The following is a 26,458-nucleotide window of genomic DNA, read 5'->3' as shown; positions in this document are numbered from 1 at the left end:
AATTATTAATTTACATTGATTAAATTTGATGTTTCCAATAAAATTTTCCAGAAGTGGGTAGAGAGGGGTGCTCCCAGGATTAAAGCCAAGTATATTATCACTGTCAGGCTTCTCACCATAGCCTAGCTGTGAGATAATAAAGTCAAATTCCTCGATGGTGTGGATACTTGCTAGGTCACCGCCTTCCTTCCTGCATGCGGTCAGAGCATCTCTCTGGATTTTCTTCTCATTTTTGTGAATCTTGTAACAGTGGCCGGCATATGGCCACCACTGACTAGGACAGTGAGTAGGCACATCACTTTCTGGAAACAAAAAGCGGGGGTGGAAAAAAATTTTAAAATATTTGATTAAAACTATAACAATATTTTAATCATTTTATATAATACATGAAACAGCTTATAGTCATTAGGCAAATAAAGGTAATATTTAGTTTTAATTTTTGCGGCATACATATTCACAAAAGATAGACAAGCCATATACTATTTTGTTGGTTTTTAGACAAAACAAAAGAACGTACTTTTTAGTCAAATGGGATATGATCTTATCAATTTTCTTTCTTTCTTTCTTTTTTTTTTTTTAAGAGACGAGGTCTCACTCTGTACCCCAGGCTGGAGTGCAGTGGTGTGATCAGGTTCTCATTGCAGCCTCAACCTCCTGGGCTCAAGCAATCCTCTTGCCTCAGCCTCCTGAGTAGCTGCAACTACAGGGCATAAGCCACTGTACTTGGCTATGGGAAATTTCTTTGTAAAAAGTTGTACCTATAACAAAACTATACTAATATATATTAGATTATCTAAATCTTGTCAGCAAAGCTGAACTAAGCATATGTTATGCACTGTTTAAATGCTGGAGGCCTGACAGCTTTGGGGGACTAAACACATCCCCTAAAAGATTTGAATTTACTTTATTCTATGGACATTAGGGAGCCAATCACTCTTGAGAGGCAGATTAGTGTTGAAGTAGGCAGCTGGAATGGTTGGGGGACAAATGGTCCCCAAGGAGCCTCCGCCACCATAGCCACACAAGTCAGCCACCTATTGCCTCAGAACAGACCCACTACCATTTACTTGCTCCCCGAAACTGATACGTGCTCTTGTAACTAGGAGAGGGATTTGGAGTCAGAACTCGTAAAACCTGAATGTGCGGTGAGTTGTGTGATCTTAGGCAAGTCACATCACATGAACAGAAGTATCCATACAGGTGAAAATTTTTTAATGAGATTAATACTAACACGAATATCAAACCACCCACCCTGTGTTCTTCTGAACTAGAAAAGAATAGAGACAGTGTGCTTGTAAACCACAAACACCACACAATCATTATTTAATTAAACCAGTTGTCAACATCCTCAGGATCGCTACTAATAGCATCGAATTGTATAATCTTGATTATACACTACAAAAATTTACTTTAATAGTAATGAGCTAGGGGAAAGTGACAATAAAGACATTTGAAAGCAGAAACTCACTTTATTCATCCCTATTGCCTTGAGCCTGGCACGGGGCCTGATACATATAGATGTATTGAGTATTGGAGGAGAAAAAGAACTGAATTGAAGTTATAGCTGATATATGGCTGCTTGTTATTACTATTCTAGAGATACTATTTCAAACAGTAATTTGGCAACATGTTTTGCTTAGAGGGGGACTATATTACCAAATGAAAGTGAACTTATATATTATTTAAGCTCATATTAAATGTTTTCAAATGGCTGCCTTAGTATATGTTCATTATAGGGTAACTTTCTTCACTATTCCTTTAATTCCTGAATTGGTCCTATCTTCCCTTAAAGGTGGAGAGTATCTGAAATATCATTGTTTAAGCCCAGGATTCTGTGCCCCATAGTCATACAAGGAACTAATCAGTCATGAGGCTCAAATGGTGTACAATTGTAATAAAAATGCATATTTTAAAAAAAATTATATTCCCTCAATACAATTTAGATTCTTTGCACTTCCGGTGGTTTAAAAAAAAAAAAAGAAGAAGAAAAAGAAAAAGAAAGAAAAGTTAGCACAGCTTTGGAGCCCTCTGGTGGTTTATTTTAATTTTGCTACCCAGGAAATTGACAGTAGGATCAGCCAATGCTGAGTCCTTCAAAAACTGAACCAATGAACTTTAAAAATATTTGAAAGCATGAAAACAACCGACTTGAGTGACATGAAGGGGAGTTCCCTGGGGCAGCCACAGAAGATGGTTTGTTCCTCTAGCCACAGCTCATGTGCTCAGTGCCCACATGTGGTTAGTGCCTGTTAAGCCAGACCGTACAGCCCTAGAGACCTGAGGGTTATGGATGAACGGGTTAGTGTTACAAGAATTCACAGGGTTTGAGGTTGAATTCTTGCCTAAGGATGTTGTCAATCCTGTATGTTGCATAATTTGAACTCTGATACGCTTTTCCAGGTTCTGGTTTATCTGAGTTTATAGATAAAACAGAATCATTAATCCAGGGAGTATAGAGATGCTCAGAAACTCACGTCAAGCGGTTAGCAAGTGAAGGAGGCATCACAGAGAAATAAGAATGTACTGAGTGTTTGATGAAATGAACAAAATTTTATCTCAGGAAGAAGAGTCATGAATATTTCCATTTTACAGATGAGGATCCCAACACCGGCAGGTTAAGCAGTAAGGCCAAGTTACAGAATTCTCAGTGCTGTACCAGAGAAACTATAAAATAACTATTCTCCTCTTTGGCAACATGGAAATTCCAAGTCTTAGAAAGAGAATTGTATGAAGTCTTCCAAAAAGGAAAAAATACACTATTTCTCCTAGAGGAGGAATAGTGGAGGTAAAATGCAAAAATGATGGGCTTTCCCTGAAGATACCCACTGTCATTATGGAGAGCCTGTAAAGTATAACCAAACCCAACATCCATGACCCTCATCTATATCTATTTAAGATCTTGGCCAAATCTACAACAATTAAAATCGCAAATACATCTCCTCCCTAATCCAACAAGTCCACTTCCAGGCATTACCATGTGCATGAAATGATGTGCATACAATGTATACAGTTATTCACTTCAGGACTGTTTGTATTAATAAAAGATTGGAAGTAAATTAAATTAAAAATCCATTAATAGGAGACTGGTCAAAAAAATATATGTGCTGTCTCTGCAATAGCTTTTGGACAGCCATGAAAATACACATAGAAGCTATTTATATTCTATATGGAATGATGTCCAAAATTGTTATTAAGTGGAAAACTTAGGTTAGAAACTAATACAGTATGTTGTCATTTGTATGAAACAAAAATCATTATAAATGTATATGTTTATATAGTCACAGAATAACTAAGGATACACACCCAGAAACAATTATTCTCCAGGAAGGTAAACTGGGTGTTACAGGTAAGAGGTAGGGAAAACCTTATTATTTATCATGTTGTACCTTTTGAATCTCTAGCCATGTCAAGCATATTTTAAAATACATGAAATTGTTTTCAAAGCCAATGAGAAAAAAAAATCAAGAATGTCACATTGTCAGTTTCCTCCAGCAGAAAAACAGAAATAAATTAAACTATTTAAAGCATTAGTTATCCCTCCAAAAACAGGTAATAATAAAAATATGTAGTTTGTCTTTCATCAATTTGAAGAAATAATTCTTGTCTTAGTAGTTTATTCTCCTATAAAATTGTAAGGGACAGCACAACTGATTTTTTTTTTTTCTTGAAGTCTAGCCGACATTTAAAATTCAGTTACAGGCCAGACATGATGGCTCATTCCTGTAATCCCAGCACTTTGGGAGGCTGAGGCGGGTAGATCACCCGAGGTCAGGAGTTTGAGACCAGCCTGGCCAACACAGTGAAACACCGTCTCTGCCAAAAATACAAAAATTAGCTGGGCATGATGGCACACATCTGTAATCCCAACTACTTGGCAGGCGGAGGCAGGAGAATCACTTGAACCCAGGAGGCGAAGGTTGCAGTGAGCTGAGATCGCGCCATTGTACTCCAGCCTGGGTGACAGAATAAGACTCTGTCTCAATAAATAAATAAAATTCAGTTACAACTTTTTAGATATTTTATTCCAGTCTATGAAAACTTCCGTATAAGATGCTACACTGAATAGCATGGAAGCCCAAAGAGAGCCGTAAGGACCTAATATAAACATCCCGCCCAAATATTGACTTTCTCGCTTGGATTCTGGTTTTGCCAGGTGTGCAAGGTTTCTGTATCCTCTGAATATCTTTTTCCTCAACAATAGCATGTGAATAATGACACCTACCTCAGAACACTGCTTGTGAAGATAACGTTTTTATTTAGGTCAGAGGGTCTCTACAATGCCCAGACACCGCCGCACACTCAGGAAATGTTAGCAACCAGCACACAGAAATATTGCAGTAATATCATTCAGTTTACTCCATTTACTATCCACAAAACCTCTGGAGGCATTCCAACAGTCACACCTAAGCTGTAATGGTACTTATCTTTCAATTCTAATAGTTTGGGCACTTCAGACCCCATAGACCACTTACCTGAGGGAATAACAAAAGAATTCAAAGTAGTGTTGCCCTTTTTGCAAATATAGCCTAGTTTCTGAACACATTCCAGATTTTCCCATTTAGCATTTTTTCCAGGATTTAGTGACACACAGCTTTTTCCAGGTTCAGCTGATGGACTTCCTTTGAGGAAAAGGAAAAGTTAAAGTGGACTATTATAGCTATTCCCAGCAGAGAGCATCCCTCCCACGTGTCCTCATGTCTTCATCCTGGAGATTCAATGGACCCCCATTCTGTCTTTTGCTACACATTCACAAAAAAATATTTACTGACTGCAGAGCAAAAGACAAGGTGGGTGTCTATTGTTTTCTTATTGTTGGATCACTCCAATACTTAGAAGGTTGATAAAGCAAATATACTTCTTTGAAACAACCTTTTTCCCCATTATCAACTAATAAAGTTACACCTTAAAACTTGAACAGTTGTCACAATGGATTACATTATCAAAGAAAGGTACCTAATGAAAAGAATGCATGATTATGCAGCCATAAAAAAAAAACCGAAATCATCATGTCCTTTGCAGCAACATGGATGCAATTAGAGGCCATTATCCTAAGCGAATTAACACAGAACAGAAAGCCAAATAGCCACGTTCTCACTTCTAACTAGGAGCTAAATATTGAGTCCTCAAGGACACAAAGATGGCAACAACAGAAACTGGGGACTATGAGATGGGGGAGGAATGGAGGGTAATAAAGTTTGAAAAACGAACTACTGGGTACTATGTTCTCTCCCTGGGTGATGGGATGGATCATTTATATCCCAAACCTCAGCAACATGCAATTTACCTAGGTATGTAACAACCGTTTACATGTATCCCTGAATCTGAAAGTAGAAATTATTAAAAAGAAAGAATACATGATGTTCCAAACCAACCATGTTAAACATTATTAGGGCCGGGCACGGTGGCTCACGCCTGTAATCCCAGCACTTTGGGAGGCCAAGGCGGGTGGATCAACTGAGGTCAGGAATTTGAGATCAGCCTGGCCAACATGGTGAAACCCCATCTCTACTAAAAATACAAAAAAATCAACCAGGGAGGTGGCAGGTACCTGTAATCCCAGCTACTTGGGAGGCTGAGGCAGGAGAGTTGCTTGAACCTGGGAGGCAGAGGTTGCAGTGAGTGGAGATCACACTACTGCACTCCAGCCTGGGTGACAGAGTGAGACTCTGTCTCAAAAATAAAAATATAAAATAAATGGTGGAGAAAAAGCTAATGAGAGAGCTAGAAGGGCAACATGCTGTGCTCCCAGAACTAAAACTCTCTCACTATCTTCAACTCAGCCTATTGAAGAATACTTTCAGCAGCTATGCCTTATCCATTTCTTAGTGGAAACTGACTAAAGAACCTGATAAAGTCAGTGTTGCTAGTGGTATGAATACAGGCATTGATATATTTCACATGTGTTTTGCTATTCTAATATATGATTTAAAAACCAGTATTCCCCAAACTAGCTTCACCGTCCACCTGAAGACAGTGTGAATGAGCCACATTCTGCTCCACAAAGTCTGGAGCAGGTAATAACCTAAATAAAGGGTTTTTTAAAAAAAAGGTTTGGTGGTAATGGTTAGTAATAAGCATAAAGTAACCATAAATAATGGTTGGTAATAAGCATAAAGTTATCTTTTTTTTTTTGAGACGGAGTCTCGCTCTGTCATTCAGGCTGGAGTGCAGTGGCACGATCTCGGCTCACTGCAACCTCCTCCTCCCAGGTTCAAGCAGTTCTCTGCCTCAGCCTCCCGAGTAGCTGGGATTACAGGCACCCGCCACCACACCTGGCTAATTTTTGTATTTTTAGTAGAGATGGGGTTTCACCATCTTGACCAGGCTGGTCTTGAATTCCTGACCTCATGATCCACCTGCCTTGGCCTCCCAAAGTGCTGGGATTACAGGTGTGAGCCACCATGCCCAGCCAAAGTTATTTTTAAGTTAGTAATAAGCATAAAGTTATCATAAAGTTAGTAATAAGCATAAAGATATCTTAAATATTTGTTGATACAGTAACTAAAATAACAGGATAACTGAACTAACATATAAGGTATCAGCACTAAAAGGAAACTTTCAAGAAAAAAATACATTTTCTAGCTATTAGTTATTAATGTGTTAATTAGAAAATCATGTTATACATTTATTTATCAATACCTCTCTCAACTTTGAGACATTAATTAGTAGTTTTAATGTTTCCCATAGTTATTATATATTTGAATTCACGCTTACACATCATTTATGCAAAATATTCTCACTTCAAAAGGGAATATATTTTAATAGATTCACTACTTGGTAATTATTCAATTGAATGCTTGACTGAACAATTTATGTGAAACCGATTTTTAATTTCCACAAGATCTCTAATTTTCATTGGAAGAAACTCTCATACCATTTCGCAAAGCAATTTAATCTTGCGCCTACTTCTTAGGAATTGAGGTTTAATTTAAAAAAGCATTTACTTCCCTTTCTTAATCATATTCCACTTTCATTCTTTACTTCACCCAAAGTTAACTCAGAAATGTTCTCCCTGAACTTGTAGGATCCAAGTGGTTAAATATCATAATCATCACCCCTGATTGAATAAATTAAATGACTGCCTACTGTGCATAAAAATTTAGCAACACAGAAAAGAATACATTCTAGTCCCCTAATAAATTTTATTGTCTAATAAATCAGATTCAGCACAACCAGTACTCTCTAATTGCATCTGGCTGAATGGGTAGACAGACACCTAAAATCTTCACCCACAGAAAAATAATATTTTATATGTATTCTCTTGCCGTAAGTCTTCCCATATTCCAGAAATTTTGACTTCCCGCATTCCAGAAAAAAATAGAACTGATTATTAGCTCAAGACTTGTGTGACAGCACTGTAACCATCATTTGTTGAAGTAATGCTTTGAAACTGGAATTTCATAGTAAAATATAATTTATTTAAACCAAAATATGTTCTCTAAAAATTTTCTCTCATGTTTTAGCATCTATTTGAAATGTTGTTTTATTGCAGTTTTTCTTCTTGTAATACAATAAACCAAATACAGAAAATGGAGAGTTTGGCCAGGTGCAGTGGCTCACGCCTGTAATCCCAGCACTCTGGGAGGCTGAGGCAGGCCACATCACCTGAGTTCAGAAGTTCCAGAGTAGCCTGGCCAATGTGGGGAAATCCCATCTCTACAAAAAATTAAAAAAAAAAAAAATAGCCAGGCATGGTGGTGCATGCTTGTAATCCCAGCTACTTGGGAGGCTGAGGCACGAGAATCATTTGAGCCAGGAAGGCTGAGGTTGCAGTGAGCCGAGACTGCGCCACTGCACTCCAGCCTGGGCAACAGAGTGAGACCTTGTCTCAAAAAAAAAAAAAAAAAAAAAAAAAGGAGAGTTTAATTTTCTACGTCAAATACAAAAACCACTCAATGGCTTTAGAAAAGAAGTCTGACTATCTGAAGAATGCCGTATTATAATAGTATGGCCCATAGGAGAATTGATAAGTAAAGATGTGACCAATATGATACTTCCATCCTTTCCCACATCCATGGCAGACATCACTAATCATTAATTGCACTCTTTCCTAAAAAAAAAAAAAAAAAAAAAAAAATGGCACTGGGGTGGGATTGAGGGGTGGGGATTGGATTCATACCCAATAGAAGGCCTCAAGTGGCTACTAACATTAGTTGATACTGGTGAATAAGATAAAAACTTTATATCTTGTTTTTGTTTTCTCTAAACAGTTGCTCAATATGTAAACTTATTTATTTCTCTAAACAGTTGCTCAATATGTAAACTTATGTAAACTTATTCTGTTACTTTTATGTTATGACAATGTGGAAACAATTAGCTCACAGCATTTTCTATCCTCTAAAAAATGAGAAAGTTGTTGTAGGTTTTATCATCCCCAACTGTTTTTCTATAAACTACAAACTGTCAAGAAACCTCTAATGAATTTTTATGCTAATATGGAATATCATAGGCTGTGACTGAGATACTATTTTTAATCCAGTGCTACTAAATCAAAAACAGGAAAGGGGGCTGTTAATGTAGATGTTAAAATCATTGTCACAAGGACAGCAAAATTGCAAATAGCTCATGACTCAAGGTACAGTCATAAAAAATTCTCCAACCCAAAATAATTTCAATCCACTTGTTCAACTTTACAAAGAGATGTTGGCCAATCCTCTCAAGGATGGTGACAAAGTCCACGCAACAGCAAGTACATAGTAACAACGCAGCTAGCATATTTAGGAAGTCATGTTTAAGAGTAGCTACAACATCTGCTTTTGAATGTAATACCCAACAAATCAGGGATACACTGAGAATTGAAACTTTAAACAGAGACCTTTATTGATTTGTGTGAGAATCCTGGCAGACAAATCCCTATCCCAGGAAGCTGGTATATAACCTTAAGGTTTAGTATATGGAAATCTAGCTGGTAGATTTCAAAGCAAGGTGAAATGAACTGTATTTGATGAAGTCTAACAATTCTTCTCTTTGAGATCAACAGGTGAGATAATAAAGGTCTTCAAGGCATCTAGATGACTTAAATTTGGATTAATTCAGCACAGACAGGCTTAACCCTACCTGGTAACCAGTTCAAATATCGGAATGGACTGCGGTCACTCCACTGCCAACCGCTGTTGAAGCTCAGACTGTTAAGTCCAATCCAGAGTCCTGAGGTCAAGGAACTGGTTAATCCTATATTTTTAAAGAAAGCAAAACAAACAAATAAGAAACTGCCATTCAGAAAACAGTTGAAATTAAATTCAGAATTAAGTGTTTGACTCAAAATGTAATTGAGGGAAGTCACAATAATCATGCCTACCATGTCTCCTTCGATTCTCCTGACAATCTAAGGCAAGTAAAATTATTACCTTCATTGATAGGTGGGGAAAATGAGGCAGAGGGAGCATAGGTAACCTGGAAAGATTTTTAAGGTTCCAACCCAGATCCAATGAGGCTTCAAACCCTATCATCTTAACTATTATCTACTTTCTCAAGGATAGTGTCAAAGATAGTGTTGTGTGAATATGACTAAGTATTACCTCAACTGCGTATTTCAAAACTTATTTTAAGAATTTTATTTTATGATTTTTTAAAGTCAATTTCTCTTCTTCATTAAAATGATGATTAAATACAAATCACTAAGGGCTTATGCTAACACCAAGGATGCTTTGCTTAAGCAGTTAAGAAATCAAAATTACAATTACAATGTTTCAAATTCTGTACTACGACTGATGTGGAAGTCATAAAACTACAAACAACACGGACCTCATTTCTTCAACAGGAAACACTCTAACCTATTATTACCACTATCATTTTTTTTTTTTTTTTTTTTGAGACAGAGTCTCACACTGTCACCCAGGCTGGAGTTCAGTGGCACAATCTCCACTCACTGCAACCTCCGCCTCTCGGGTTCAAGTGATTCTCCTGCCTCAGCCTCCCTAGTAGCTGGGATTACAGGTGATGGCCACCATGCCTGGCTAATTTATTTTTGTATTTTTAGTAGAGATGGGATTTCACTATGTTGGTCAGGCTGGTCTCAAACTCCTGACCTCAGGTGATCCGCCCACCTCTGACTCCCAATGTGCTGGGATTAGAGGCGTGAGCCACCGTGCCCGGCCACTTCTATCTTTTTTAAACCATCAATGAGAATTCTCTGTTCTGAGTTATTTTAATTGATTAAAAGCAATTAATTAAAATAATAACTCTCCTTTGGCTTTTAAAAACATTTTTAAAATTTATTTTTATTTTTTAGAGATGAAGTCTCACTATGGTGCTCAGGTTGCTCTCAAACTCCTGGGTCCAAGCGGTCCTCCTACCTCAGTCTCCTAAGTAGCTGAGACTACGGGTTGCACAACACTGTACTCAACAACCTTTAAAAGAAATTCTTTAAAATAATTTTCACAAATTATTTAAAGTTGTACTAACTTGAATAATACTTATCTCTCTACTTGCAGAGATGTATTCTACAGGACATGCTCCTAAAAGTAGCATTTTCATACTAGCTATTCCCAAAACCAATTACTCTGGGATTTTAAAAAACTTAGTTAAGAAAATAAGTGTATTTAAGTTTTAAAAATTGTAAATAATTTGCTGATTAAAGAATTGAAGTCAGTTTTGTCTGAGATTACGTAACTAAATTACTGTGTTTGGCATAAGAAATGATAATAGCTCTTTAAGAGAAATATCTTTTGACATTTTTTACCAGCTCTAAGTACTTATAAACTTGTCTTGAAAAATTGAATTAGTTAATACTTTTTAAAACAAGGCCTGACATACGGTATGTGCCCAATAAATGTTAAGTTACTACTGTTATTATTACCATTATTATTATTATCAATAGCTTCATATTGAATTAAGGTTGGCAAAAGGTGTGACTTCGAAACAAAATTCAAACCTTGGATTAAAATATATCTCTTAAAGCAGATGAGTGTTGTCCACAAATAATTTTCTCTAATATGCTTTTGTAATTTTATAAAAGAACAGACCAAAATATTTTAGTATTGCCTCACAAAGCAACAATTCCATGTGCTAAATTTTTGTTGTTTGTTTTGTTTTGTTTCCAGACACCAACTCAAACCAGAAATTTTTTTGTACAGTTAGGGTCTTGCTATAGTGCCCAGGCTGGTCTTGAACTCCTGAACTCAAACAATCCTCCCACCTCAGCCTCCCAAAGCACTGGGATTACAGACCTAAGCTACCACGTCCAGCCTCACATGCTCAAGGCGTAAGTTTTCTGCATACGTTGTCTGAACTTGTTAATTGTCTGAAATGGTTATATACCAACTTTGAACTTAGATGTGATAGAAGAGACACAAAAGTCCAATATTACACTGGTATTTTTATTTTCGTGTTTTTTTTTTTTTTTTTTTTTTTCTTATTGAGGTCCAATGTGTTTTTCAGGCAGTACCAAAGGAAACTGGTAAAAACAATCGGGAAACAAGTCAAATTTCACTTCCTATATCTTATTTCAGTTCTGTAAATCCTCATCCTGCACATAAGGAGTCATAAATCTGATTCAGGACTCAGGGACTCCATAGAGTGTCCCAACATTTTTCAGGGTAGAAACAGAAGGGAAGATGATAAAACAGCTGTGGGTAGTGCACAAACGTGTTGCCAGGCAGAAACATTTCACCCGGCAGATAATATGAAATCAGATCACCACCAATCTGGAATACATTTACTGGAGCCAGGAAATGTTGACAAAATTAAAGGTTCTCATCAGTGCTTTGGGAACCAGCGGATCCCCAGGTGTTCTGTGCGTGAGACACAGGCAGAGTGAAATGAAAGATGGCTGAATTCCAGTTCAGCTATTTTCTAAACAGTAGGCATTAAGCAAGTTCCCTAACTTCTCCCTCCTAGTCTGTTATCTCATCTATACTGTGGGGCTAATAATATTCATTCATGAAGTTGCTGTAGGCTTTAGAACTAAAGCCCAGAATCTACTACATGGTAGCTCTTCAGTAATGGCAGGCAATTTAATCACAGAGTCATCAAACCAGGTTCTACATTTTTAAACAATGACCCTGACTCTGGCCGAGCGTGGTGGCTCACACCCGTAATCCCAGCACTTTAGTAGGCGGAGGCTGGTGGATCAGCTGAGCTCGGGAGTTCAAAACCATCCTGGGCAACATGGTGAAACCCCGTCTTTACTAAAATACAAAACATTAGCTGGGTGTGGTGGCACGTGCCTGTAGCCCCAGCTACTCAGGAGGCTGAGGCACAAGAATTACTTAAGCCCTGGTGCCACTGCAGTCCAGCCTGGCGACAGAGTAAGACTCCATCTCAAAAAAAAAAAAAAAAAAAATACTGACTTTTCAAAACCCTCATATAAAAGAAAACTTATTTAAAAGTGTAAATATTTTGTAGGTTGTTTTTTCATTTTAATGGCATGTTTTCCAAAAGAGAGTGGATCGCAATCACACACTCACACCACTATTTTCGATTCTTCCCCAATATATCTCAATCAATGCTGAGTGTCATCCCTTTCTTTCAAATAAACAGTGGGGAGAGAACATCTTTCCCCTATTTTTTAAATTCCCTGTCAGATTTTTTCTTGTTCTAATGTCTGATATTTTTTACTTAAAGAAAGGCAGGAAGTACTACAAATCTCATTAGAGATGCCATTCTTATCCAGATGCCAGTGAAAATTTGCTGACTGAAATTCCAGAGGCTTGGATAAGATTCAAGTCAGTATCTGAGGTGAACCCAGCCTCTGAATCTCCTGGGGCTTGTTTGCTGTCCTGATGGACACAAGAATAGCCCTTGCTGATTAGGGAAGCATTTCCTGCAGCCAGAGACCGATAGCAGAGTCCGGAGACCAGGAAATGAGTCTGTGCCTGGGCAAAGCCGCTGTCGGCTCAGATCCTTCGTTCCTTCTGTGTAGCTGGTGGAGAGAGCACAAAGTAACCTGGGCTCTGTCCCCGGGCTTCCAAGAGATAACACACCCCATAAACAAATTCAAACACAAAACCAGAAGCACACCAACTGAAACCATTTCACCTCTGCATCTCTGATATATATATATTTTTTATTTTCTTTTTTTTTCTTTTTTCTTTTTTTATTTTTATTTATTTATTTTTTTGAGGCGAGTTTCACTCTTGTTGCCCAGGTTGGAGTGCAATGGTGCGATCTCGACTCACTGCAGCCTCCACCTCCCAGGTTCAAGCCATTCTCCTGCCTCAGCCTCCCAAGTAGCTGGGATTGCAGGAGCCTGACACCACGCCTGGCTAATTTTTTGTATTTTCAGTAGAGACAACATACCACCATATTGGCCAGGCGGGTCTCAAACTCCTACCTCAGGTGATCTACCCACCTCGGCCTCCCAAAGTGCTATGAATAGAAGCGTGAGCCACTGTGCCCAGACCACCTCTGATACATTTTCTCTCGTGCCTGCAGGTCTGCCCAAATAACCCCAGGACTGCCTCGAATCATCTTTTCTTTTCCTTCATCATCTACATAAATTTACTTTTGTCTCTTCTGTACTTTCTCCTCTTCCTCCTTATTTTTGTGCATGGTTGTAAATATGAATCACTCCAATCCTTTGTGTTCCACTATTAGAACGGTCCTAAAGGCCAATGCAAAACAGGATAATTGAGTAGACAGAGGAAGAACCCTATCTCTAAGACTATGAATGCACAGTGACGCCATACTGCTTTCTATCCTCAGTCTCCTTAACAATAACTTATAGGAGAGAGGTGTTCTGGTTGGTGACGGGTGTCATCTGAAAATAGCTGGACAAAGGTAGGTGCTAAGAAATGAGGCCAGGTAGGGAGTATGCTCTTGCCCTTACATGGGTTCACACACATTAACTCCTTTAACAGACAAGGTCACCAAGGCACAGGTGCCTCAGGAAATCCCCACGAGCTCCCCCAGTTTCACAGAGCTAGGACCTAGGCAGTCTGGCTCCAGGATCTTTGTTCTTAGCCCCTCTGCTCCGCTGCCTGGTGTTGGCACCTGGATGCAGCAGGAACCCACACAGTGTTTTACCAGATAATGGTCTTTCAACCAGCTGCCTCAGAATCACCTGGGAGTTTGATGAAAGGCAGATTCTTGTGCCCTGAGTCACACCTACTGATCTAGAATCTTCGGGGTCTTGGCCCAGGCATCATCACTTTAACAGAATTCTAAGGTGATGAATAAGCCACTTCCCACAGAAGAACCACTGCATTTACTGTCTTCTTGCCATGAACTCTCTAGTTTTCCAAACAGGAGATTGATTTTCTAAGTATTTTTATTTTGCTGCACGTGTCAGTCAGCAAACGTTCAGCGAGACTCTTCCTTGGAAGGCTCTGTGTGAATCTCCTTGTGGGAAGAGGGGACATAGATATTCACAAGACATTCCCCATTTTCAGCTATTTCCCCCTCTGACACAATCTCCACATGGCCTTCAGTTTGCTTTCCATGCAGGACTTGTTGTAATTGGTACCTATTCATTTGTTTGTTTTCTTGTTTACATCTGTTTTTTCCCATTGGACTTGAAGCTGCATGTGGACAAGATAGGGTCAGCTTTGATGTCCCCAGGACCTAGCACAAAGCCTGGCACATGGGTACCAGGTATCTTGGGAATGAGCGAATGAATGAGTAAATAAATAATAACAAATTAATGTATTTATAGTGTTGTCGAGGAAGCAGGACATATGTGTGAGTAACTATTATATTAATAAAAGTGGTAATAAGCAAATAAGAGAAATGCAGATGGAAACAGAATTGCATTTCAACTGTATACAATTGTGAGAATTCCAGCCAAAAGAAATGACATGGGAAAAGATGTGAGGGTGAGAATGGATGAGGAAAATCAAGGAACCCAAGACTTCTCTTTTGTCGGGACTGCAAAATGCAAGACCGGGAACTGTACAGATGTTTGGCAGATGGCAACCTTGAATGTCAGGCAAAATGTATTTTGTTAATTATTTGATGGAAAATGAGAAGCCACAGGGATTTTTTGAACACGGCAGTCATAGGAGCAGAGACAGATTAATATTAATCTAGCCATGTCCCAAGAAACCGGAGGGAGGAGATTTTGGGGGCAAGAAATCAGGGATGCTTTTGCTCCCACACTAATTTCTGGTCCTAATCTCTCTGTTTCCCCAAGTGTATATTTTAGAACCTAAGACAGATACTCTCTTCTCAAGCAAACTTTAACTCTTTTAGTCTTCACAATCTAATAAGAACAGATGTTTTAAAAACAAACACATTGGCTGGGTGCAGTGGCTCACGCCTGTAATCCCAGCACTTTGGTAGGCCAAAGTAGGTGGATCATCTGAGGCCAGGAGTTCATGACCAGCCTGGCCAACATGGAGAAACCCGGTCTTTACTAAAAATACAAAAATTAGCTGGGTGTGGTGGCAGGCGCCTGTAATCCCAGCTACTTGGGAGGCTGAGGCAGGAGAATCACCTGAACCCAGGAGGTGGAGGTTACAGTGAGCCGAGATCGCGCCATTGCACTCCAGCCTGGGCTACAAGAGGGAAACTCCATCTCAAAACAAAACAAAACACAACACAACAACAACCAAACCAAACACACTGTGGAAAGAGTATCAATAAAAACCGAAAACTGGTAGAGCCTGGGAGTTCAAGGGACGGGAGGCAAAAAGAACTCAGGGTTTCAGGATTTCAAAGCAGCCTTTGACTTGTCCCTGCCAGTGGTAGCGCTGTTTTAATTGATCATTTTGACCTCTATGAGGCTAATGAAAGACTTGTGGCTTCAGGTTAGACCTGGATGATGGATACTTGACCAAGAGGCTTCAGGTTAGACCTGGATGATGGATACTTGACCAAGAGGCTCAGGTTAGACCTGGATGATGGATACTTGACCAAGAGGCTTCAGGTTAGACCTGGATGATGGATACTTGACCAAGAGGCTTCAGGTTAGACCTGGATGATGGATACTTGACCAAGATTGTTCCACTGCCTTGCATCCAAGAACGACATCATTAATCGACTGTGGCATATTTTACTCTGATTCTAGATTAGCCCTCAGAATCCCTCTTAGCAATTTTTTGCTAAGAGACTCTAGCCTCTTTTGTAAGAGGCTCTAGAGACTCTTACAACCAACAGTTGACTCAGGAGATGAGAGCTATTTGCCATTCCTGGTGTCCTTTTCAGAGTACAGATTTGCATAACATCTGCATAAACTGCTTAAGAACTGCTTCTGTCATATAACATCTATAAACACTTGTGCTGTTGACTTGTAAGTTAAATTATACAAAAATAAAGCACTCTTGATTTTACTTGTGACTTTTCTTTTCATGTCATTACCTGTCAGGTATGTTTGTTCATGTATCTCTGTGATGCTCAGGAGCTCAGCGTTTTGCTGTTGGCAGCTTTTCCTTGCCTGGTGCCACATTAAAGCGGATTTGGAATTTATCTGGTAGGAAATGCTGGTCAGCGGGTCTTTATTCCATAAGCTTTCACTGCCCTCAACTGTGAAAGAAATCAGATGGAATTTGATGCATTATGCATGGAAAACACTTTCAGTGAATAGCATTATTTAAACCAGCCTAGGAGTATTTTTGCCTGAAGCACTTTCTTTCTTTCCTTTCTTTTTTTCCCCTGCTTCTACTTCTTTTTCTTTTTCTATTTTTTGAGACAGAGTCTTGCTCTGTTATCCAGGCTGGAGGGCAGTGCTGTGATTTTGGCTCACTGTACCCTCCAACTCCTGGGGTTAAACAATCCTCCCACCTCAGTTTACCGAGTAGCTGGGACTCCAGGCATGCACCACCATACCTGGCTAATTTTTTAAATTTTTGCAGAAATGAGGTCTCGCAATGTTGCCCAGGCTAGTCTAAAACTCCAGTTCTCAAGCCATTCTCCTGCCTCGGCTTCCTAATGTGCTGGGATTACAAATGTGAGCTACCATGCTCGGACTGTTTTACTTGTTTTTAAGGTGGCTTTGAGATTTTCTTTACTCCTGAAATGAAGTAGGAGGTGGGGGATGAGGTTTCAAAGGATCAACCACATCCAGTCTCTTCCCCCTTCCTAAAGAAAGAAAGAAAGGCAGGCACCATCTCCCTTTCAGGATCAGTTGAGTTGGGAAGTGAGACAAATGGAAAGACAATAGACCTTGGATACTACAAAAGGTGGGAGGGTGAGGATTGAAAAATTATCTGTTGGGTACAATATTCACAGTTCAGGTGATGGGTACACTAAAAAACCAGACTTTGCCATGATGCAATATATGCATGCAAGACATCTGCACATATACCCCCTAAATATATAAAAATAAAAATAAAACTTTTTTTTTGTTTGTTTGTCTGTTTATTTGTTTGAGACGGAGTCTCGCTCTGTCGACTAGGCTGGAGTGCAGTGGCGTGATCTCGGCTCACTGCAAGCTCTGCCTCCCGGGTTCATGCCATTCTCCTGCCTCAGCCTCCCCAGCAGCTAGGAATACAGGCGCCCGCCGCCACGCGTGGCTAATTTTTGTATTTTTAGTAGAGACAGGTTTCACCGTGTTAGCCAGGATGGTCTCAATCTCCTGACCTTGTGATCCACCCACCTCGGCCTCCCAAAGTGAATAAAACTTGTTTTAAAAGAACAGACACCAGCCCAAATTCCTTGATCTAGCAAAGTAAGGCAGGGAAAGCAAAGAAAATAAACGTACATCTTCTCGGCAGGTAGATATTTTGCCTTTGCCTGCACATTCTAGTTTGGTCTTTCTGGAAGCCTAAGGTTGTCAGCAGGGAAGGTAACAGACTCCTGCAGACAGACTGGCCTGGACCTGCACCTGAGGTCCTATAGCTCACTGGAGACTTGACTTCAGATAAATTATTAACTTTCGGAGTCTCGTTTTCTCATTGCTAGAATATATTTAATACAGGTGGAGCTCTTAGCAATAGCAAACGTTGCTTGTAACTTTTTCATTCCACAGAGTAAAAAAATCACAAGCTGATTTCTTCCTTTGCTGTGTTATGATTCCTAATAAATTCCATAAACCTGATTGTACTCTATAAGCAGCCAATAATATATAGATAAATATTATTGATAGTCTTTCACATATATGATGTTTGTGAAGCCAGTAAACAAATGAAAGGTTTTTGCATGCTTCGTATAGTGCATATTTCTTTTTTCTTTTTAATAATATAAAATTCTGCTTACAAGCCATGTGAAGTAATAATCTTTTCATTTATTTGTAAGGAGAAAAGGAAGTATTATATAACTTCTCTGAAAATGTTCTGAGAAATACTCAATTTGCTAAGAAATTAGGCAATTTTCCATAAGCACATAGCCTACACTCTTGTAAGTCTTAACTGTATCTAATTGCCCTTTATATCTGATGAGGAAGTGATCATAGACCTTTTTGTAATATGCAAACCACACACCATGATATGAAACTTGTGGTCCCATGACATATCGAAGAGGAAGAAAACATATCAAAATTTGATTCAGGCAATAGCATAGAAATTTTTAAGATGCTTTAACTACAAAATCATCATATGTTTACATAAAAATAAATTTGAATCAGTAATACTAAATTTATAATGATCTGAGCTCTTGTTAGTTTCATGTCTATGTCAGTGAGACCATTCAAATAAGATTAATTTGGGGTATATTTGAAGATAGAGATGTTTTAAACAACTCGTTTTAGACACGTGGAGGAAGGTTTTGTTTATAATATGGTAGAAAATGCCGCGCGCCCTGGCTCATAATTGCAATCCCAGCACTTTCGGAGTCTGAGGTGGGTGGATCTCGAGGTCAGGAGTTCCAGATCAGCCTGACCAACATGGTGAAACTCCGTCTCTACTAAAAATACAAAAAAAAAAAAAAAAAAATTAGCCAGGTGTGGTACAAAAAAAATTAGCCAGGTGTGGCGGTACACACCTGTAATTCCAGCTACTCAGGAGGCTGAGGCAGGAGAATCGCTTGAACCCGGGAGGCAGAGGTTGCAGTGAGCCGAGATCATACCACTGTACTCCAGCCTGAGTGACAGAGCAAGACTCCGTCTACAAATATATATATATACACACACACATACACACACACACACACACACACACAGAGAAAATATATATAGAGATATAGAAAATATATATAAATATATATATATATAGAAAATGTGAGATATAAAAAAGGGTTTTATTGTTGTTGTTGTTGTTGTTTAACCTAGGAATGGAGGCAAGTGACATAAATTACATAAGAAGGAAACGCAATTGGCTTTTCACTTAAAGAAAGTATATTTTAAACCAAGGGATTTAAACATATTTCTCAATGAATGTATAGGTTTGCTGATTGCATACCATCTCCCCAAGGAGTTCAAATTCCCACAGTGAACCAACACAACTGATGTTGGAAGCTAAAGTTGCTACAGAGAATTGAGAGAACCAAGACTTTTCCTTTTCCTGTTCTCATGATACTTGAAAATAATGTCTCCATGGAAGGAAAGCATTACAATAAATGATGCAACAGACAATGGAGAGCATCTATTAAGTGTTACTAGGTTAATAACTAGTTCCTCATCCTCCTGTATAAAACCTGCCAGTTTTAAAGCTGATCTAAAATAAAATGCTTGGCCAGGCGCGGTGGCTTACGCCTGTAATCCCAACACTTTGGTAGGCCGAGGTGGGTAGATCATTTGATGTCAGGAGTTCGAGACCAGCCTGGGCAACATGGTGAAACCCCATCTCTACTAAAAATACAAAAACTAGCCGGGCATGATGGTGGGTGCCTATAATCCCAGCTACTCAGGAGGCTGAGGCAAGAGAATCACTTGAGCCTGGGAGGCAGAGGTTGTGGTGAGCCAAGATCATGCCAATGCACTCCAGTCTGGGTGACAGAGTGAGACCCTGTCTCAAAAATAAATAAATAAATAAAATAAAAAACTCTTTTGAAAAGAACACAAAATGAAACAGATTGTAAGACTATAAAGCCCTTTAAGAAAGATATTAAATGTACAAAATGTGCTCTAAAATTCTAATGCATATTGAAATCAAACAATTTATTTTCTATGATTATTTTACATTTAACAGGAAAAAATATGTAATTTGACAGTGAAGGCATAAATACAAGTAATAAGACTAAAAAATTATTCCACTGAACAAACTCAAGATATGTCTCCAACGTACATCCAAGGATTTCCAAGGTTGTGAGTTTTCTTTGTGATTAGTAACTTAGCATTTGTCCTCCACATTTCATTCATGAAATCACACGTTCATCTAACTCTTTTGTCAATTTCACTTATGTGGAGGATGCTATAGTTGGACCTGTGAAATAGAAACCCTTAAGAAACTACATGAAACAGATTAAGAAAATATCATTCTTATTAAGTAAAGGAGAAAGGCACTTTCAATCACTTGAAAACCAAGTATTGCTTTATCTTAGGAAAAAATTGCTCAATGTGTTTCGGACAAAAATATTTCAAATACAAATATTCGACATCTATAAACCTTCAATGGACATCAAATGTCTTTCTAAAGATTGACATTAGAGAGACAAATAGAACTACCTCAGTTAAGACCGAGAGAGCAGTGTTGCTATGAACAGAAAGCCTGTGGGCTTTTGTGAGTATTCATTCGGAATGGAGAGACTGCACTCTGAAGACAATTACAATAGTATACAGGTATCAGAAATTAAATTTACTTTTAATGGGATAATTAGGGATTATAAATCCAGAGAGACAAATAAGGACAATTCTTAGAATTCTGGCTTTCATTTGTCAAACTCAGATATTTTTGTAAGTCGTTCTGTTTTGCAATAATGCTTGAAATAGTGTGATTACGTGTGGGGTTGTGGTCTGGAAAGGTGAGTTGTGATTCTATTGTGACTCAGGCAGTGTCATAATCATTCCAGACCATATCGAATGCTCTTTGCTCTGCCCAGTGCCTTTGCAGGGCAGCAGGAGAAAGAGTTCTGGATGATACCAGGAAACAAGAGCTGCTCTGATCTGGTCTAAAGTAGCAGGTGAGAGGTTGGGGGTAAGAAGTTTGGGAAGGGTGGAGCCAGTGTCAGGAAGAGGGTGTCTGGTGATGGGGAACGTGAAGCACAGAGGAATGCTTCCTTTTCCTCTTTTCTCAGTCCCAGCTCTGCCTCGCAACATGATGCCCTTCTCCACCCCACCTAAAATTGGCTTCACTATTTGCTTACAGATTTTTCAGCGTGGAAGAACACCAAGAATTCATCTGCTCTGGTGCTTTCCCACCAAGATAATGCAATACTACTTATTTTGCATCCTTGCAATTAAACTTGAATTTTCATTTTAAGAATCCTTGAAGCATATAAATTACCCATTTCCATTGATTTCTAGCTGTGTGAAACTAAATGGCACTCTTCTTAATTTAAACGTAAGAAGAGTATCATGACTACCATTTTCACTGTGAAGAACGCTTTTGACGACATTGACACAAAATTCAGGACCTTCATGTCTTTCTCCATCAAACCACATGCTTGTGGCTTCCTTTGAATTCTGTTTTTGATCTACGGTTTCAAAAAGGTAAGGCATTTCAGAGATGAGGGAATAATAGCATGCCTACCTACCTCCAGTGTTAAGTATATATTATATGGTGTACAGGATAATTTTCACTGAGTAACTGATAGTTGGCAAAAATACAGAGGTCATGGCCAGGCGCGGTGGCTCACGCCTGTAATCCCAGCACTTCGGGAGGCCGAAGCAGGCAGATCACGAGGTCAGGAGATCGAGACCATCCTGGCTAACACGGTGAAACCCTGTCTCTACTAAAAATACAAAAAATTAGCCGGGCATGGCGGTGGGCTCCTGTAGTCCCAGCTACTCGGGAGGCTGAGGCAGGAGAATGACGTGAACCCGGGAGGCAGAGCTTGCAGTGAGCCGAGATCGCACCACTGCACTCCAGCCTGGGCGACAGAGCGAGACTCCGTCTCAATAAATAAATAAATAAAGAGGTCACTTGATAGAGGGAATGTTGGGACCATGGGGGTGCAGTCTAGTCCTCTTAGCATGATCTCAGAGAATGCTGAGATAGTAGGGGTGAGTCTACTCTTGCTGGCAAAATCAAAATACACATACAAAGACTACAGTAGAAAGTCCAACATCTGTGTTCTAGTCCTCAGCCAATATAGATCATTTTCTCCATTGAAAAATGGAAATAATGACATCTGTAAAAGGCTGTAGTAGGTACAATGAGGTTGCAAACGTGAAATAACTTTGGGGGAAAATGCTCTAGATAAATTCAAGGTCTTTCACTACATTCTTAGACTAAATGTACCCAACTTTTCTTGGTGATAAACAGTACTTACATTTCAATGGACAATATCCAAATAGCTTGTCTGTGTCATAGTCAGTAGTGGTTCCACACCAGAGCCATCCGTCTGACCGCCCAGCACTCGTGCAATCTGCATACCACTTGTTTTCAAACTTGAATGGGAATGCACAGGTTGCTCCATTGGCGTTGCCCAGTAGTGTATACATGGCTGGAAAAACACATTGACTTGAACTTGGAATGTGAGTGATATTTCTGAACATTGACTTTCCAATCAGAAGCCTACTGAAGGAATTGGTCTTACTCTTCTGATCACACTTGGTGCACCCACACAGGGATGTTTGTTGTTGTTGTTCTTATTTTTTTTTCCTCCTCCTTCTACTCTAGTCTTTTGCTGGGTACATAGAGCAGTCTGTACTTAGCAAATAACTCTTAGTGCCACTTCATTTCCACTGTGTTTTGGAACATTTTCAAATGAGACTAATTTGTTAAGTTATACCTTTTGAAAATGTTCCAATGGTACAATTCAAAGTGGTACCAATAACAGTGGAAAATGAAGTGGTACTAGTTAAAGTGGTAATAATAATTCATAGTACCACTTCATTTTCTACTATCTTTTCCGTCTTCCTCTATTGACACCAGCTTTAACTTCTGAATTTCCTCTAAAACAGTTCTCTATCTTGATTAGAATCATTAAGCTTTGGAATCTCTAGATAAAAAATAACTCCTGAAATCAAGCAATCCTCTCTCCTTAGCCTCCCAAGGTGCTGGGATTACAGGGACGAGCCACCACGCCTGCCAGCTTTATTAAGTAACTGTATTTAATAATTACTGAGCCATTCTATACAACCAACACTGATGAGGCCAAAAGAATCCCAACTACCTCACTGACACATCATGTAACTGCCGTCAATTTACTCTTCTTACAGTCTGAACTTCCAAACAACCATCAAATCCATCTAAGTATACAATTCTGGTTCCATTCTTCTAAAATAATTCCTATTTTCAAAAAGTTCCACCATTCCACCCCCTCCCCCATGTTCTCATCAGAGATAAAGAGACCCTACAATACATCCTCTCAACACTGTCTTCAATGTGTGTTCCCAATCTCATGGTCACACTGAGGAGCTAGAACTGAGAGACGGGATCATCTTAAGTGCTGGGAGATCTTTGGAGAGTTTGCAAAATGTAGTCAATGGACCCTATGCTGCAGAATCACCCAGGTCTTCATAGAAATCATTGAATAGATTCCTGGGCTTTTTCCCAATATACATATTAAGAATCTAGTAGAACGGGGAGCTTAGGATCTGTAGTTTTAACTAACTCTCCAATTGATTCTTAAGCATATTAAAGTTTGAGAACTATCAGCCCAAACCCTATGCATATTTGTCTCAAAACCAGTGGGGAAACAGAAACGGTAGGGGGTGAGGGAAGTATATTATATTTTAAAATAAAATAAAAATCCAATTTCTTAGCACCAATCTTCCTCAAGTTCAACTCCTCAATTAGCACAATTGACCCATCTGTGGAATTTGACTCGGTCAAGTTTAATTCACCCTTCTCCTTCCTTGTAATTTTCTATTGAGTTTTTCCTGAAAGGTTCTTTTGTGTTCACTTAGCTTGCCTCTCATATCACTTCTAAAGCTATGTTTGAAAAATGCTTCAAAATAACTTCTTTCTGAGCCCTTCTCTCACCCTACTTCAACTCCTACTCTCCCCTGTTCTGCATGTAAATAGAAAATAGAAAGCTCACAAATTATTACAAAGAACTAAATTGCTCTGCTCAGTCTTAGCTGAGATAAGCTAGGTTCAACCAATCTTAGTAGCCCAGTAACATAGCAATTTTGGAAACAGGTTATCTCTTGCCCCCAAAAGTGGGCTCTTTCTCTGACCTTGAGGTTGTTCTAGATAACATTTCACAATAACCAAGTATCCAAACCTAAAATGTGATTATAACATCATCTGACTAAAGAGACCAGCCTTTGTAACAAGGCTGCAAGTTGTTTTGTATTTTTGTTTTATTTTCTGTGCAGCCACCAGATAATGAAATTTGGTCAATATAAGAAAGAACTAAATACTCTGATTTTATTTAACCTTCAAGAGGTCAAGAAACCAACTACATATAAGAGGATTCCTCCCACCACATTGGTGGTATCACCTTCTCTGATGGCTAACTAAATAGACTGCATATTAATTTACAAGCTAATCCTTCACATTTTATAATCGTCTAATTTTTACAGTCTCTAAATACCCATAACCTGACAAAACAAATCAGAAACATTTAGAACCCCATGTTGTCAAGGGATCTGCCAAGATTTCATCTTAGGCAATCTGAATTAGGAAAGAATGTTCTATGGATCATTTTTCCAGGGATAACTTAAATCAAAGGAAAAGAAATATTTGGCAAAAATTCATTTATCACTACAACTTTATAATGTTAACCAGGAGGCTTTGGGTCAAAGACTACAAGGAAAAAGATTTTCTGAAAAATGTAGCCCATAGTTAAAAGAATAAAACCTCAGAGAAGGTTAAAAGAATGCTTTCCCATTAATTAAAAATAGCTGAAGTATCATTCGGGACTTTTTACCACATTTATTCACCATCATGTCTTCAAAAGAGTTCTACAGAATAGTTGAAAACACAAAGATGCTGATCAATTGATATTTCTAGTACACACCAAACAAGAACATGATGATTTTCTTGAATTAGGTTCCAACTAAAAAGATGAGAAAATTTTGACACGAAGGTAAACATTCTAAGCATCTTACCTTCATAACCTCTAGAGCATAGATTGTCTGTGGTTCCGTAGATCTTCCACCTGCTCCATAAACCCGATCCCTTGTAGAGCATAACATTCTTTTCCTGTCTATTGCCATAGTTAAAAAACAAGTCTTCTCCTTTAATCCCCAAAAGTGTGTCATTTTTGCACTCCCATTTCTGAAATTCACTTTTTGAGTCACAGGCATAGAGAGTGATAGCAACCCAGTCAGTTTTTGATGGCACTCCCAGGCATAATTTAAATGCAACACTCATAATCTGAGATTCGGACACCCATCGGAATTTCTGTGATTCAGCATCCTGGTTGCAAGCCGCGGTTTGGACGGCACTGGGACTTACTGCTTCCACACAGCGCTTGTGATCTTCATTATAGATTAAAAATTGCCTGGTGTCTGTTTAAAAAGAAAGAAGCAGGAAAAGAAGAAGAAAGCAAGCATGGGTAAGTGGATTCGTGTAACAAGGACAATATTTTAGGTCGAAAGTTTCCAACTCTTCCATTTCCCTAAAGTCTTAAGATTGCAGGAAAAGAGGTACTGATGATTATACCTGGGGCCAGCTCTCTTTAAGGATCCCTGAAGCTGGAGGGAGAACCTGGACTGAGGACCTGCCAAGGTGCCAGCACTCAGCTGGATGTCCTCAAAATGTCCTAGTTCACTATGAAGAGTCTCCTGAAAAGGCCCACCTTACATGCCCAAGGATTGTCCAGGAATGGAACACACAAGGGAGATAACAGAAAGGAATAATATCAATGGGGAAAAGAAAATTTAGGTAAAATGAATACAATAAACTGTAAAATTAAATGCATGTCTGTCCTAGAAAAGATGTGTGTTTGCTTGTTGTTTTTAAAGGACAAGGTCTCGCTCTGTTGCTCAGGCTGGAGTGCAGTGGTGCAATCATGGCTCACTGTAGCTTCCAACTTCTGGGTTCAAGTGATCCTCCTGCCTCAACCTCCCAAGTAGCTGGGACTACAGGCTCACACCACCATAATCAACTGATTTTTAAATTTTTGTAGAGATGGAGTCTCACTGTGTTGCCCAGGCTGGTCTCGAACTCCTGGCTTCAAGCAGTCCTCCGACTTCAGCCTCTCAAAGTGCTAGGATTACAAGTGGGATCTACCTCGTCCGGACTAGAATAGGATTTTGAAGTATTACACATCTCAACACATTTTGGTATTCTTTGTTAATAATTTAATAGTGAAGTTTGCAATAAAGGACAAATAAACGTAAATTTTATATCATTGGAGATAATATTTTTATGAGAATAACTTTAAAAATAACATTTTGTATATTCATAATTTGGAACTGGTGATTTAAGTAAATATGTAACGATGGCTTATACTTAACAGCACATAGCTGCTAACTGGCAGAACGGAACTTCCTCTTGCAAAAGAGGAAAAAAGGATCTGGTAAGCATTTTTTTTTCCTTTAATTAAATCAAAATTGAATTCATGTAAAGGTTTCTCTTTTTTCTTTATTGTTAAGGAATATAGAAATGAAAGTAACTGAGTGCTTTACTTTTGTGACATAAACATCCAG

The 26,458-nt window shown here is 38.9% G+C and overlaps 1 protein-coding gene across 1 annotated transcript in view; it reads right to left on the bottom strand.

Annotated features, from left to right (window-relative positions):
- Positions 1–26,458, bottom strand: part of MRC1 (mannose receptor C-type 1) — a 97,645-nt gene that overhangs the window by 58,389 nt on the left and 12,798 nt on the right. The window contains exons 2-7 of the mRNA XM_005564743.5: positions 24,914–25,315; positions 22,183–22,356; positions 16,237–16,401; positions 9,058–9,171; positions 4,473–4,619; positions 117–302 (exon numbers count right to left, since the gene is read on the bottom strand). Coding sequence (XP_005564800.3) covers positions 117–302; positions 4,473–4,619; positions 9,058–9,171; positions 16,237–16,401; positions 22,183–22,356; positions 24,914–25,315 — 1,188 coding nt within the window. The remainder of the gene's footprint in view (positions 1–116; positions 303–4,472; positions 4,620–9,057; positions 9,172–16,236; positions 16,402–22,182; positions 22,357–24,913; positions 25,316–26,458) is intronic.

This window comes from Macaca fascicularis, chromosome 9 (genome assembly GCF_037993035.2).
Source record: "Macaca fascicularis isolate 582-1 chromosome 9, T2T-MFA8v1.1".
NCBI lineage: Eukaryota > Metazoa > Chordata > Mammalia > Primates > Cercopithecidae > Macaca > Macaca fascicularis.
Note: the sequence above shows the minus strand (reverse complement) of the source record. Positions and strands in the feature narration are given on the sequence as shown.